We start from the raw sequence: 16,574 nt of genomic DNA on the forward strand, positions 1-16,574 counted from the left end.
TCTCCATATCAGCCTCTAGTTCCTCCTCCTCCTCTACCTTGGTACTGTAGTTTCCCCATATCAGCCTCTAGTTCCTCCTCTACCTTGGTACTGTAGTTTCCCCATATCAGCCTCTAGTCCCTCCTCCTCCTCCTCTACCTTGGTACTGTAGTTTCTCCATATCAGCCTCTAGTCCCTCCTCCTCCTCTACCTTGGTACTGTAGTTTCTCCATATCAGCCTCTATTTCCTCCTCCTCCTCTACCTTGGTACTGTAGTTTCTCCATATCAGCCTCTATTTCCTCCTCCTCCTCTACCTTGGTACTGTAGTTTCTCCATATCAGCCTCTAGTCCCTCCTCCTCCTCTACCTTGGTACTGTAGTTTCTCCATATCAGCCTCTAGTTCCTCCTCCTCCTCCTCTACCTTGGTACTGTAGTTTCTCCATATCAGCCTCTAGTTTCTCCTTGTTCTTCTTGACAGTGTTGAAGGCCTCCTGGTCTTTCTGGTAACCAGAGTCCATCTTCTTCACCTCCGTCTGCTTGGCCTTCAACTCCTGCTGAGCATGTTTCAGCTTCATCTGGGCCTGAAGAACCGACAGGGAGAGAAGGAACACTTGTAGAGACACTCATCCAACACACTCAGCTTCATCTGGGCCTGAAGAACCGACAGGGAGAGAAGGAACACTTGTAGAGACACTCATCCAACACACTCAGCTTCATCTGGGCCTGAAGAACCGACAGGGAGAGAAGGAACACGTGTAGAGACACTCATCCAACACACTCAGCTTCATCTGGGCCTGAAGAACCACAGGCCGAGAGAAGGAACACCAGAGACACCATCCAACACACTCAGCTTCATCTGGGCCTGAAGAACCGACAGGGAGAGAAGGAACACCTGTAGAGACACTCATCCAACACACTCAGCTTCATCTGGGCCTGAAGAACCGACAGGGAGAGAAGGAACACTTGTAGAGACACTCATCCAACACACTCAGCTTCATCTGGGCCTGAAGAACCGACAGGGAGAGAAGGAACACTTGTAGAGACACTCATCCAACACACTTTCAGCTTCATCTGGGCCTGAAGAACCGACAGGGAGAGAAGGAACACTTGTAGAGACACTCATCCAACACACTCAGCTTCATCTGGGCCTGAAGAACCGACAGGGAGAGAAGGAACACTTGTAGAGACACTCATCCAACACACTTTCAGCTTCATCTGGGCCTGAAGAACCGACAGGGAGAGAAGGAACACGTGTAGAGACACTCATCCAACACACTTTCAGCTTCATCTGGGCCTGAAGAACCGACAGGGAGAGAAGGAACACTTGTAGAGACACCGCCCAACACACTAGCTTCATCTGGGCCTGAAGAACCACAGGCCGAGAAGGAACACTTGTAGAGACACTCATCCAACACACTCAGCTTCATCTGGGCCTGAAGAACCGACAGGGAGAGAAGGAACACTTGTAGAGACACTCATCCAACACACTTTCAACTTGATCTGGGCCTGGGGGAAAATTCTTATTTACAATGACAGCCTAGGAACAGGGGGTTAACTGCCTGTTCAGGGGCAGAACGACAGATTTGTACCTTGTCAGCTTGGGGGTTTGAACTTGCAACCTTCCAGTTACTAGTCTAACGCTCTAACCACTAGGCCACCCTGCCGCCTCTACACTCTAACCACTAGGCCACCCTGCCGCCTCTACACTCTAACCACTAGGCCACCCTGCCGCCTCTACACTCTAACCACTAGGCCACCCTGCCGCCTCTACACTCTAACCACTAGGCCACCCTGCCGCCTCTACACTCTAACCACTAGGCCACCCTCACCTGTTTGGCCTCGGTGTCAGCTTTACTAATGTCGTTCTTGCAGGTCATCATCTGTCCGGCGAGCGTGGCCTCTTCTCCGTCCTCATTGGTGGACAGCCCTGCGGACACAGCCTTGAAGTGACACTGTGCTGCCTCTAGGGCGGCGCTATCCTTCTGACCTTCCTCCTGTAGGGCAGACAGCTTCTCTGCTACCTTGGACACCTCAGCTTCCTTCACCACTAGTATCTTCTTATCCTGGGGGGGAAACAGACGGAGAGGAGAGGAGTAGGAGAGGAAAGAGAGGAAAGAAGAGGAGAGGAAAGAGAGGAGAGGAAAGAGAGGAGAGCAGAAGAGAGGAGAAGAGAGGAGAGCAAAGAGAGGAGAGCAAAGAAAGGAGAGCAAAGAGAGGAGAGCAAAGAGAGGAAAGAGAGGAGAGGAAAGAGAGCAAAGAGAGGAGAGCAAAGAGAGGAAGGAGAGGAGAGGAAAGAGAGGAAAGAGATGAGAGGAAAGAGAGGAGAGCAAAGAGAGGAAAGAGAGGAGAGGAAAGAGAGCAAAGAGAGGAGAGCAAAGAGAGGAAGGAGAGGAGAGGAAAGAGAGGAAAGAGAGGAGAGCAAAGAGGAAGGAGAGGAGAGGAGAGGAAAGAGAGGAAAGGAAAGAGAGGAGAGGAAAGAGAGGAGAGGAAAGAGAGGAGAGGAAAGAGAGGAGAGGAAAGAGAGGAGAGGAAAGAGAGGAGAGCAAAGAGAGGAAAGAGAGGAGAGCAGAGGAGAGGAGAGCAGAGGAGAGGAGAGGAGAAAGGAGAGGAGAGAAAGGAGAGAAAGGAGAGGAAAGAGGAGAGGAAAGAGAGAGCGAGAGAGACATTGGTTTTAGTTAGTCATACTTCAGGCTGTCTGCTCGTCTTCCTCTCTCTCACACACCACCCCTACACCCTCTCCTCTCTCTCACACACCACCCCTACACCCTCTCCTCTCTCTCACACCCACCCCTACACCCCCCCCTCCCCTCTCTCACCACCCCTACACCCCCTCCCCTCTCTCACCACCCCTACACCCCCTCCCCTCTCTCTCTCTCTCTCTCTCTCCTCTCACCTCCGCCATGCTCTTCACCAGCTCCTTCCTCTTCTTGGTCTCCTCTGCCAGGTTCTGTTTCTTCATGTCCACAGCACTCTGGGCTTTAGCATCGACCCGTTGGACCTCAGACAGAGTCTCCTCTAACCCCTTCAGCACTCCACCAACCTCCTGTAGGACAGGAGACAGACAGGTAGACCTCAGACAGAGTCTCCTCTAACCCCTTCAGCACTCCACCAACCTCCTGTAGGACAGGAGACAGACAGGTAGACCTCAGACAGAGTCTCCTCTAACCCCTTCAGCACTCCACCAACCTCCTGTAGGACAGCAGACAGACAGGTAGACCTCAGACAGAGTCTCCTCTAACCCCTTCAGCACTCCACCAACCTCCTGTAGGACAGCAGACAGACAGGTAGACCTCAGACAGAGTCTCCTCTAACCCCTTCAGCACTCCACCAACCTCCTGTAGGACAGCAGACAGACAGGTAGACCTCAGACAGAGTCTCCTCTAACCCCTTCAGCACTCCACCAACCTCCTGTAGGACAGGAGACAGACAGGTAGACCTCAGACAGAGTCTCCTCTAACCCCTTCAGCACTCCACCAACCTCCTGTAGGACAGGAGACAGACAGGTAGACCTCAGACAGAGTCTCCTCTAACCCCTTCAGCACTCCACCAACCTCCTGTAGGACAGCAGACAGACAGGTAGACCTCAGACAGAGTCTCCTCTAACCCCTTCAGCACTCCACCAACCTCCTGTAGGACAGCAGACAGACAGGTAGACCTCAGACAGAGTCTCCTCTAACCCCTTCAGCACTCCACCAACCTCCTGTAGGACAGGAGACAGACAGGTAGACCTCAGACAGAGTCTCCTCTAACCCCTTCAGCACTCCACCAACCTCCTGTAGGACAGCAGACAGACAGGTAGACCTCAGACAGAGTCTCCTCTAACCCCTTCAGCACTCCACCAACCTCCTGTAGGACAGGAGACAGACAGGTAGACCTCAGACAGAGTCTCCTCTAACCCCTTCAGCACTCCACCAACCTCCTGTAGGACAGGAGACAGACAGGTAGACCTCAGACAGAGTCTCCTCTAACCCCTTCAGCACTCCACCAACCTCCTGTAGGACAGCAGACAGACAGGTAGACCTCAGACAGAGTCTCCTCTAACCCCTTCAGCACTCCACCAACCTCCTGTAGGACAGCAGACAGACAGGTAGACCTCAGACAGAGTCTCCTCTAACCCCTTCAGCACTCCACCAACCTCCTGTAGGACAGGAGACAGACAGGTAGACCTCAGACAGAGTCTCCTCTAACCCCTTCAGCACTCCACCAACCTCCTGTAGGACAGGAGACAGACAGGCAGACCTCAGACAGAGTCTCCTCTAACCCCTTCAGCACTCCACCAACCTCCTGTAGGACAGGAGACAGACAGGCAGACCTCAGACAGAGTCTCCTCTAACCCCTTCAGCACTCCACCAACCTCCTGTAGGACAGGAGACAGACAGGTAGACCTCAGACAGAGTCTCCTCTAACCCCTTCAGCACTCCACCAACCTCCTGTAGGACAGGAGACAGACAGGCAGACCTCAGACAGAGTCTCCTCTAACCCCTTCAGCACTCCACCAACCTCCTGTAGGACAGGAGACAGACAGGTAGACCTCAGACAGAGTCTCCTCTAACCCCTTCAGCACTCCACCAACCTCCTGTAGGACAGCAGACAGACAGGTAGACCTCAGACAGAGTCTCCTCTAACCCCTTCAGCACTCCACCAACCTCCTGTAGGACAGGAGACAGACAGGTAGACCTCAGACAGAGTCTCCTCTAACCCCTTCAGCACTCCACCAACCTCCTGTAGGACAGGAGACAGACAGGTAGACCTCAGACAGAGTCTCCTCTAACCCCTTCAGCACTCCACCAACCTCCTGTAGGACAGCAGACAGACAGGTAGACCTCAGACAGAGTCTCCTCTAACCCCTTCAGCACTCCACCAACCTCCTGTAGGACAGCAGACAGACAGGTAGACCTCAGACAGAGTCTCCTCTAACCCCTTCAGCACTCCACCAACCTCCTGTAGGACAGCAGACAGACAGGTAGACCTCAGACAGAGTCTCCTCTAACCCCTTCAGCACTCCACCAACCTCCTGTAGGACAGGAGACAGACAGGTAGACCTCAGACAGAGTCTCCTCTAACCCCTTCAGCACTCCACCAACCTCCTGTAGGACAGGAGACAGACAGGTAGACCTCAGACAGAGTCTCCTCTAACCCCTTCAGCACTCCACCAACCTCCTGTAGGACAGGAGACAGACAGGTAGACCTCAGACAGAGTCTCCTCTAACCCCTTCAGCACTCCACCAACCTCCTGTAGGACAGGAGACAGACGTCAAGACCCCCCCGACAGACGCCAGGGACAACCCCCCGACAGACGCCAGGGACAACCCCCGACAGACGCCAGGGACAACCCCCCGACAGACGCCAGGGACAACCCCCCGACAGACGCCAGGGACAACCCCCGACAGACGCCAGGGACAACCCCCGACAGACGCCAGGGACAACCCCCGACAGACGCCAGGGACAACCCCCGACAGACACCAGGGACAACCCCCCCGACAGACACCAGGGACAACCCCCCGACAGACGCCAGGGACAACCCCCGACAGACGCCAGGGACAACCCCCCGACAGACGCCAGGGACAACCCCCGACAGACGCCAGGGACAACCCCCCGACAGGCGCCAGGGACAACCCCCGACAGACGCCAGGGACAACCCCCGACAGACGCCAGGGACAACCCCCCGACAGACGCCAGGGACAACCCCCCGACAGACACCAGGGACAACCCCCGACAGACGCCAGGGACAACCCCCGACAGACGCCAGGGACAACCCCCGACAGACACCAGGGACAACCCCCGACAGACACCAGGGACAACCCCCCGACAGACACCAGGGACAACCCCCCGACAGACGCCAGGGACAACCCCCCGACAGACGCCAGGGACAACCCCCGACAGACGCCAGGGACAACCCCCCGACAGACGCCAGGGACAACCCCCCGACAGAACATAGTCAAATATAATAACCGCCGAGCTAAATGTTTGAAATGTATCTGTCCGTGACCATAGTGAGATTCAATGAGTTTCAACAGCTGCAGATAGAAACGTGTTGCATAGATCTGCCACTATCATTCGTTCACATTAGGGAAGTGGTGCCCATCCGCATTCTATATTATCTGCAACATGGTTGATTTTTTTCTCTCCCCAAAGCTCCCAGAATGCATTAATAAAGTTGAATTGATTTGAATAGCATTTCATTACTTTGTCTCTCTTCTTCTGCAGTTCCTGTATCTGGGCGGAGAGTTCCTGGACCTTGTTTTCGTTGTCTGCCATGTTGGCCTGCAGCTGAGTGATGGAGTCCTGCATCACCTTCAGGTCCTCCGCAGACTTCACCTGAGATTTAAATTAACGACAGATCCATTAAACTTCACCTGAGATTTACATCTACAACAGATCCATTAAACTACACCTGCGATTTAAATCTACAACAGATCCATTAAACTACACCTGAGATTTAAATTAACAACAGATCCATTAAACTACATCTGAGATTTAAATCAACGACAGATCCATTAAACTACATCTGAGATTTAAATCAATGACAGATCCATTAAACTACACCTGAGATTTAAATTAACGACAGAGATCCATTAAACTACACCCGAGATTTAAATTAACGACAGAGATCCATTAAACTACACCCGAGATTTAAATTAACAACAGATCCATTAAACTACACCTGAGATTTAAATTAACAACAGATCCATTAAACTACACCTGAGATTTAAATTAACAACAGATCCATTAAACTACACCTGAGATTTAAATTAACAACAGATCCATTAAACTACACCTGAGATTTAAATTAACAACAGATCCATTAAACTACACCTGAGATTTAAATTAACAACAGATCCATTAAACTACACCTGAGATTTAAATTAACAACAGATCCATTAAACTACACCTGAGATTTAAATTAACAACAGATCCATTAAACTACACCTGAGATTTAAATTAACGACAGAGATCCATTAAACTACACCTGAGATTTAAATTAACAACAGATCCATTAAAACTTCACCTGAGATTTAAATCAACGACAGAGATCCATTAAACTTCACCTGAGATTTAAATTAACGACAGAGATCCATTAAACTACACCTGAGATTTAAATTAACAACAGATCCATTAAAACTTCACCTGAGATTTAAATCAACGACAGATCCATTAAACTTCACCTGTAAATCCAAATCACATTCAATTCTATTCACTTTGTTATTCATCCTCAACGGACATTGCTGGGCTGACAAGACGACGACAACATCAAGGCACCACGACGACAACAAGACAACATCAAGGCACCACGACGACAACAAGACACCACGACGACAACAAGACACCACGACGACAACAACAAGACACCACGACGACAACAAAAAGACACCACGACGACAACAACAAGACACCACGACGACAACAACAAGACACCACGACGACAACAACAAGACACCACGACAACAACAAGACACCACGACAACAACAAGACACCACGACAACAACAAGACACCACGACAACAACAAGACACCACGACAACACCACGACAACAAGACACCACGACGACAACAAGACAACACCACCAACGAGACACCACAACAACATGACACCACAACAACGACACCACCACAACATGATAAGAGACCACAACAACGACACCACAACAACATGATAAGACCACAACAACGACACCACAACAACATGATAAGACCACAACAACGACACCACAACAACATGACAACATAACAACTAAAACATGACGTAATATTCCACACAGGACCTTCAGAGTGTGTGTGTGTGTGTGTGTGTGTGTGTGTGTGTGTGTGTGTGTGTGTGTGTGTGTGTGTGTGTGTGTGTGTGTGTGTACCTTGGTCTCCTCAGCGCAGACAAACAGCCAGGCCACGTAGAGACGACTCAGGTGTTCTATCTCCCTCATCAACTTCTGGTACTCCAGGTATGAAGAACGCTCCTACAGGAGGACGGAGACAGGACAGAGGGACGGAGACAGGACAGAGGGACGGAGACAGGACAGAGGGACGGAGACAGGACAGAGGGACGGAGACAGGACAGAGGGACGGAGACAGGACAGAGGGACGGAGAAGGAAGACAGAAAGGATAAAGATGGTTAATGAAAGGAGAGTCGTTTAGCAGACGCTCTTATCCAGAACCACATGCTTACATTATTAATTCCTATTGGTCTCCTGTGGGAAACGAACCCACAGCCCCTGGCATTACAAGTGCCCTACGCTCTACCAACTGAGTCACACGGGATGGACGGAGGGGACAGGAAGGAGGGGACAGGAAGGAACGTGCAGTAAACAGCCTCAGGGGTGTTTATTCCAGGGTCACACTCATCAGGGGACAAACGGACAGAAAAGGTCTTGGTGTTGAACTGAAGTGATGATTTCATGCTCCTAAAAACATCTTAAAAAACGGGACTTCCTACCTCCTTCAGCTTCTGCATGGTAGGAGTGATCTCTTCATCCAGGATCTGAACACAAACAAACACAAGTTAGTCAAATGACACCAATATCAAAGGCACCATTGTTGATAGAAGGAGCTACGTACATTTCCCCAATCCTGGGGACCCCCAGCACTAACACACTAGACACAACTAAAGACCCCTAGCACTAACACACTAGACACAACTAAAGACCCCCAGCACTAAGACACTAGACACAACTAAAGACCCCCAGCACTAACACACTAGACACAACTAAAGACCCCCAGCACTAAGACACTAGACACAACTAAAGACCCCCAGCACTAACACACTAGACACAACTAAAGACCCCCAGCACTAACACACTAGACACAACTAAAGACCCCCAGCACTAACACACTAGACACAACTAAAGACCCCTAGCACTAACACACTAGACACAACTAAAGACCCCCAGCACTAACACACTAGACACAACTAAAGACCCCCAGCACTAACACACTAGACACAACTAAAGACCCCTAGCACTAACACACTAGACACAACTAAAGACCCCTAGCACTAACACACTAGACACAACTAAAGACCCCTAGCACTAACACACTAGACACAACTAAAGACCCCTAGCACTAACACACTAGACACAACTAAAGACCCCCAGCACTAACACACTAGACACAACTAAAGACCCCCAGCACTAACACACTAGACACAACTAAAGACCCCCAGCACTAACACACTAGACACAACTAAAGACCCCCAGCACTAACACACTAGACACAACTAAAGACCCCCAGCACTAACACACTAGACACAACTAAAGACCCCTAGTACTAACACACTAGACAACTAAAGAGCTGATGAAGAATTGAACCGAGACTCAACTAAAGACCCCTAGCACTAACACACTAGACACAACTAAAGACCCCTAGTACTAACACACTAGACAACTAAAGAGCTGATGAAGAATTGAACCGAGACTCAACTAAAGACCCCTAGCACTAACACACTAGACACAACTAAAGACCCCCAGCACTAACACACTAGACACAACTAAAGACCCCTAGCACTAACACACTAGACACAACTAAAGACCCCTAGCACTAACACACTAGACACAACTAAAGACCCCTAGCACTAACACACTAGACACAACTAAAGACCCCTAGCACTAACACACTAGACACAACTAAAGACCCCTAGCACTAACACACTAGACACAACTAAAGACCCCTAGCACTAACACACTAGACACAACTAAAGACCCCTAGCACTAACACACTAGACACAACTAAAGACCCCTAGCACTAACACACTAGACACAACTAAAGACCCCCAGCACTAACACACTAGACACAACTAAAGACCCCCAGCACTAACACACTAGACACAACTAAAGACCCCTAGCACTAACACACTAGACACAACTAAAGACCCCCAGCACTAACACACTAGACACAACTAAAGACCCCCAGCACTAACACACTAGACACAACTAAAGAGCTGATGAAGAATTGAACCGAGACTCAACTAAAGACCCCTAGCACTAACACACTAGACACAACTAAAGACCCCCAGCACTAACACACTAGACACAACTAAAGACCCCTAGTACTAACACACTAGACAACTAAAGAGCTGATGAAGAATTGAACCGAGACTCAACTAAAGACCCCTAGCACTAACACACTAGACACAACTAAAGACCCCTAGTACTAACACACTAGACACAACTAAAGACCCCTAGCACTAACACACTAGACACAACTAAAGACCCCTAGCACTAACACACTAGACACAACTAAAGACCCCTAGTACTAACACACTAGACACAACTAAAGACCCCTAGCACTAACACACTAGACACAACTAAAGACCCCTAGCACTAACACACTAGACACAACTAAAGACCCCCAGCACTAACACACTAGACACAACTAAAGACCCCTAGCACTAACACACTAGACACAACTAAAGACCCCCAGCACTAACACACTAGACACAACTAAAGACCCCCAGCACTAACACACTAGACACAACTAAAGACCCCTAGCACTAACACACTAGACACAACTAAAGACCCCCAGCACTAACACACTAGACACAACTAAAGACCCCCAGCACTAACACACTAGACACAACTAAAGACCCCTAGTACTAACACACTAGACAACTAAAGAGCTGATGAAGAATTGAACCGAGACTCAACTAAAGACCCCTAGCACTAACACACTAGACACAACTAAAGACCTGATGAAGAGTTGAACCGAGACTCAACTAAAGACCTGATGAAGAGTTGAACCGAGACTCAACTAAAGACCTGATGAAGAGTTGAACCGAGACTCAACTAAAGACCTGATGAAGAGTTGAACCGAGACTCAACTAAAGACCTGATGAAGAGTTGAACCGAGACTCAACTAAAGACCTGATGAAGAGTTGAACCGAGACTCAACTAAAGGCCCGATGAAGAGTTGATTAATGGAACCTAGACTCAACTAAAGGCCCGATGAAGAGTTGATTAATGGAACCTAGACTCAACTAAAGGCCCGATGAAGAGTTGATTAATGGAACCTAGACTCAACTAAAGGCCCGATGAAGAGTTGATTAATGGAACCTAGACTCAACTAAAGGCCCGATGAAGAGTTGATTAATGGAACCTAGACTCAACTAAAGGCCCGATGAAGAGTTGATTAATGGAACCTAGACTCAACTAAAGGCCCAATGAAGAGTTGATTAATGGAACCTAGACTCAACTAAAGGCCCGATGAAGAGTTGATTAATGGAACCTAGACTCAACTAAAGGCCTGATGAAGAGTTGAACCTAGTTTGAGAGAGAAAAAACTAACTCCGCCCCTTTGGGTCCCAGGACAGGAAACAGAGCTACGTCATCACAGGTAAGATGGAGTGAGTAAGACTCCGCCCCTTTAAGATGGCCGCCCCACCGTCTGGATTTCTTTCAGTTTGGCTTCTTTCTTCTCAATGGTTTTCTGGGCGCTGATCTTCTTACACTCGTACATCCTGGTTCCTGCTGCCTCCTCTATCATGGCTAGGATCTACGGAGAGAGAGGAGGGTCAGAGGTTCCTGCTGCCTCCTCTATCATGGCTAGGATCTACGGAGAGAGAGGAGGGTCAGAGGTTCCTGCTGCCTCCTCTATCATGGCTAGGATCTACGGAGAGAGAGGAGGGTCAGAGGTTCCTGCTGCCTCCTCTATCATGGCTAGGATCTACGGAGAGAGAGGAGGGTCAGAGGTTCCTGCTGCCTCCTCTATCATGGCTAGGATCTACGGAGGAGAGAGAGAGGAGGGTCAGAGGTTCCTGCTGCCTCCTCTATCATGGCTAGGATCTACGGAGAGAGAGGAGGGTCAGAGGTTCCTGCTGCCTCCTCTATCATGGCTAGGATCTACGGAGAGAGAGGAGGGTCAGAGTGTCACATCCTGGTTCCTGCTGCCTCCTCTATCATGGCTAGGATCTACGGAGAGAGAGGAGGGTCAGAGGTTCCTGCTGCCTCCTCTATCATGGCTAGGATCTACGGAGGAGAGAGAGGAGGGTCAGAGTGGTACATCCTGGTTCCTGCTGCCTCCTCTATCATGGCTAGGATCTACGGAGAGAGAGGAGGGTCAGAGGTTCCTGCTGCCTCCTCTATCATGGCTAGGATCTACGGAGAGAGAGGAGGGTCAGAGGTTCCTGCTGCCTCCTCTATCATGGCTAGGATCTACGGAGAGAGAGGAGGGTCAGAGGTTCCTGCTGCCTCCTCTATCATGGCTAGGATCTACGGAGGAGAGAGGAGGGTTATAGAAGAGATGTCGAGAGGAGGGTTATAGAAGAGATGTCGAGAGGAGGGTTATAGAAGAGATGTCGAGAGGAGGGTTATAGAAGAGATGTCGAGAGGAGGGTTATAGAAGAGATGTCGAGAGGAGGGTTATAGAAGAGATGTCGAGAGGAGGGTTATAGAAGAGATGTCGAGAGGAGGGTTATAGAAGAGATGTCGAGAGGAGGGCAAAGGAGTATTTATGTGTCTTTCCCCAGGAAGCGTGTGTGTGTGTGTGTGTGTGTGTGGAAGCTTCAAGTAGCTACAAGACTTCATGATTCTACAGTGTGTGTGTGTGTGTGTGTGTGTGTGTGTGTGTGTGTGTGTGTGTGTGTGTGTGTGTGTGTGTGTGTGTGTGTGTGTGTGTGTGTGTGTGTGTGTATATAGACTTACCTCAGGCGGTTTCATGTTCAGAACCTTGGTGATTCTCCCCTGAAATATTGTAAAGAGAAACATATAAAAATAAATATTCAAGTTATTTATAAAACGTGTGGTACCACAGTATGATGTCACTCAACTCTACGAATATAGAGGCCGCTCGTCAACTCTACGAATATAGAGGCCGCTCGTCAACTCTACGAATATAGAGGCCGCTCGTCAACTCTACGAATATAGAGGCCGCTCGTCAACTCTACGAATATAGAGGCCGCTAGAGGCCGCTCGTCAACTCTAACTCTAAATATAGAGGCCGCTCGTCAACTCTACGAATATAGAGGCCGCTCGTCAACTCTACGAATATAGAGGCCGCTCGTCAACTCTACGAATATAGAGGCCGCTCGTCAACTCTACGAATATAGAGGCCGCTCGTCAACTCTACGAATATAGAGGCCGCTCGTCAACTCTACGAATATAGAGGCCGCTCGTCAACTCTACGAATATAGAGGCTGCTCATCAACAAGTGGAACAACAGTCAGTGGTGTGTTCACTAGAGACCAAAAACAGAACCCGAATTTGTCCAATAGAATCTCTTCTTCGTTGCAACAAAAAAAAAAAAAACGTTTTGCTACAGTGTGCGACTAATGAACACACCCCAGGCTCCTGGAGGTGTTGAAACACCTACCTGCATGATGAGGAAGTGGGGGTTGTTAACGTTGAGTCCTACAGAGCAGAACAGATCCTGAACCCTGGTGTTGTTGGCATTCACCCCGTTGATCAGGTACTTGTTCCTACCACCAATCACCACCTGGGATCAGAGACGGATACAGAGGAGTGAGTAAAGCAGCAGTTTGATTGGCTAATAATAACCAATCACCACCTGGGATCAGAGACGGATACAGAGGAGTGAGTAAAGCAGCAGTTTGATTGGCTAATAATAACCAATCACCACCTGGGATCACAGACGGATACAGAGGAGTGAGACTCCACTCCATCATAGTACCAGTGTCCTCTACAGTAAAGCAGCAGTTTGATTGGCTAATAATAGCTACTATTATAGTAAAGGCATTAACTTCAGTTTGAATAATAATAATACTGCCTGTTCAGTAGTTAGCAGTCAACATCAGTTTAGTGATTGTGAAAAAAACAGAAGACATCATCATCATGAAAAGCATTACTAGTTTTTTATTTATTTAACTAGGCAAGTCAGTTAAGAACAAATTCTTATTTTCAATGACGGCCTAGGAACAGTGGGTTAACTGCCTGTTATGGGGCAGAACCACAGATTTGTACCTTGTCAGCTCGGGGGTTTGAACTTGCAACCTTCCGGTTACCAGTCCAACACTAACCACTAGGCTACCCTACCTCCTCTACACTCTAACCACTAGGCTACCCTACCTCCTCTACACTCTAACCACTAGGCTACCCTACCTCCTCTAACCACTAGGCTACCCTACCTCCTCTAACCACTAGGCTACCCTACCTCCTCTACACTCTAACCACTAGGCTACCCTACCTCCTCTACACTCTAACCACTAGGCTACCCTACCTCCTCTACACTCTAACCACTAGGCTACCCTACCTCCTCTACACTCTAACCACTAGGCTACCCTACCTCCTCTACACTCTAACCACTAGGCTACCCTACCTCCTCTACACTCTAACCACTAGGCTACCCTACCTCCTCTACACTCTAACCACTAGGCTACCCTACCTCCTCTACACTCTAACCACTAGGCTACCCTACCTCCTCTACACTCTAACCACTAGGCTACCCTACCTCCTCTACACTCTAACCACTAGGCTACCCTACCTCCTCTACACTCTAACCACTAGGCTACCCTGCCTCCTCTACACTCTAACCACTAGGCTACCCTGCCTCCTCTACACTCTAACCACTAGGCTACCCTGCCGCCCCTACACTCTAACCACTAGGCTACCCTGCCGCCCCTACACTCTAACCACTAGGCTACCCTACCTCCTCTACACTCTAACCACTAGGCTACCCTACCTCCTCTACACTCTAACCACTAGGCTACCCTACCTCCTCTACACTCTAACCACTAGGCCACCCTGTTGCCCCAGTTTGAGCAGCTTGTAACAATACATCTGAGAAATCACGTCAGTGGACAGTTAGTGTAGTGATTACGAGAAGGGGAACAGTCCTTGTTGGGACTATTTTCAGACCTAACGCAGTAGCTACCATCTCTGCCATAAAAAGGTTCAAATCAGACCACTTGACAGAAGTTGTAGTTAACTTGTAGAATCCCTCAGTTTGGAACTGCTGGAACAAGGCATACATCCGGAACATTACTCTTCCCACAAAACAGGAATAGAGACAAGAGGACAACAACGGTACCTGTCTTGTGACCGTGATCTCGTCGTGGGTCTCGAATCCAAGCGGACTCTGACTCTTGTTTGCGTTGTCGAAAGTTATGGACACGGTGGCTTTGGTGATACCGGCCTGACCGTTCTTGTACACCAAATCCTGGAGATTGGCCGCTCGCACCTGGAAAAGAGAAGTTCAGATCAGACAGAAGTAACGTTACAGATCAATAGCTTCTCTACTAACGTTTGTGGGCTATACTCAGCCTTGTCTCAGGATGGTAAGTTGGTGGTTGAAGATATCCCTCTAGTGGTGTGCGGGCTGTGCTTTGGCAAAGTGGGTGGGGTTATATCCTTCCTGTTTGGCCCTTTCCGGGGGTGTCCTCGGATGGGGCCACAGTGTCTCCTGAACCCTCCTGTCTCAGCCTCCAGTATTTATGCTGCAGTAGTTTATGTCGGGGGGCTAGGGTCAGTTTGTTATATCTGGAGTACTTCTCCTGTCCTATTCGGTGTCCTGTGTGAATCTAAGTGTGCGTTCTCTAATTCTCTCCTTCTTTCCTTCTCTCTCTCGGAGGACCTGAGCCCTAGGACCATGCCCCAGGACTACCTGACATGATGACTCCTTGCTGTCCCCAGTCCACCTGGCCATGCTGCTGCTCCAGTTTCAACTGTTCTGCCTTACTATTATTCGACCATGCTGGTCATTTATGAACATTTGAACATCTTGGCCATGTTCTGTTATAATCTCCACCCGGCACAGCCAGAAGAGGACTGGCCACCCCACATAGCCTGGTTCCTCTCAAGGTTTCTTCCTAGGTTTTGGCCTTTCTAGGGAGTTTTTCCTAGCCACCGTGCTTCTACACCTGCATTGCTTGCGGTTTGGGGTTTTAGGCTGGGTTTCTGTACAGCACTTTGAGATATCAGCTGATGTACGAAGGGCTATATAAAAAAAATTGATTGATTGATTGGTTACTGTAACCCTCGATTGAACGTAAGGCACCGTAAGCGAACGTTAACTAGCTAACACAACAAGCTAACTTCAAGGAAATGTCTTTAGCTCACCGGATTTTTTTTTTAAACTAACTTTTGTGCGAATGAAAGAATAAAGTATCATTATTACCTGAGACAAGTTGGATATCCCCAGTAGAAAGCATATCGAGTCGAGAATATTGGATTTCCCACTCCCGTTGAGTCCGGTAATAGCGTTGAAGAGCGGATCAAATCCGTTGATTTCCGTCCTCTGCGCGTAGGACTTGAACCCTTCTAAGATAATAGATTTGATGTGCATCTTTCCGTTGTTGTCCTTTTTTTCTCCCCCCCCAAAGTAATCCTTTTTCGATATATCGTAATAACGTCTAAACAAACCACGACGTTATACGGAGAGCTGTTGTTGTCAATAGAAACACTTCTCGCTTTTCAAAATTTTGGCGCCAGGCACGCTCCCGTTCTCTGGTCCTGCGCATGCGCCTATATGGACAAATGTCGTTTTCGAAACTATTTTAAATCTTGCTAATTTATTTGATACCTTTTTTTTATTTTTAAATTCATTTATTTGAAGTGTTGTAATAATGTAGGTGTAAATATTAAACAATGTGTTTTTTTCTTGTTGTTTTTTTGATCAGGCAATTTGGTCATAGAGTTTTTAAACCCAGAGGCGCAA

The 16,574-nt window shown here is 48.8% G+C and overlaps 1 protein-coding gene across 4 annotated transcripts in view; it reads right to left on the minus strand.

The window, feature by feature from the left end:
* The window catches only part of LOC124018478 (structural maintenance of chromosomes protein 2-like), a 65,069-nt gene extending 48,724 nt beyond the window's left edge, over positions 1-16,345 (minus strand). For 3 of the 4 annotated variants that reach the window (XM_046333807.1, XM_046333808.1, XM_046333810.1), the window contains exons 1-11: positions 16,035-16,344; positions 14,949-15,098; positions 13,275-13,397; positions 12,608-12,646; positions 11,349-11,459; positions 8,410-8,454; positions 7,831-7,932; positions 6,167-6,298; positions 2,874-3,023; positions 1,810-2,043; positions 402-561 (exon numbers count right to left, since the gene is read on the minus strand). In XM_046333807.1, the coding sequence (XP_046189763.1) occupies positions 402-561; positions 1,810-2,043; positions 2,874-3,023; positions 6,167-6,298; positions 7,831-7,932; positions 8,410-8,454; positions 11,349-11,459; positions 12,608-12,646; positions 13,275-13,397; positions 14,949-15,098; positions 16,035-16,202 (1,414 nt within the window). In that variant the 5' untranslated portion in view covers positions 16,203-16,344. Of the gene's footprint in view, positions 1-401; positions 562-1,809; positions 2,044-2,873; positions 3,024-6,166; positions 6,299-7,830; positions 7,933-8,409; positions 8,455-11,348; positions 11,460-12,607; positions 12,647-13,274; positions 13,398-14,948; positions 15,099-16,034 lie in introns of all 4 variants that reach the window. The other variant, XM_046333809.1, reaches the window with a different exon arrangement.
* Positions 16,346-16,574: the final 229 nt, after the last annotated feature.

This window comes from Oncorhynchus gorbuscha, unplaced genomic scaffold (assembly GCF_021184085.1).
Source record: "Oncorhynchus gorbuscha isolate QuinsamMale2020 ecotype Even-year unplaced genomic scaffold, OgorEven_v1.0 Un_scaffold_528, whole genome shotgun sequence".
Lineage (NCBI taxonomy): Eukaryota > Metazoa > Chordata > Actinopteri > Salmoniformes > Salmonidae > Oncorhynchus > Oncorhynchus gorbuscha.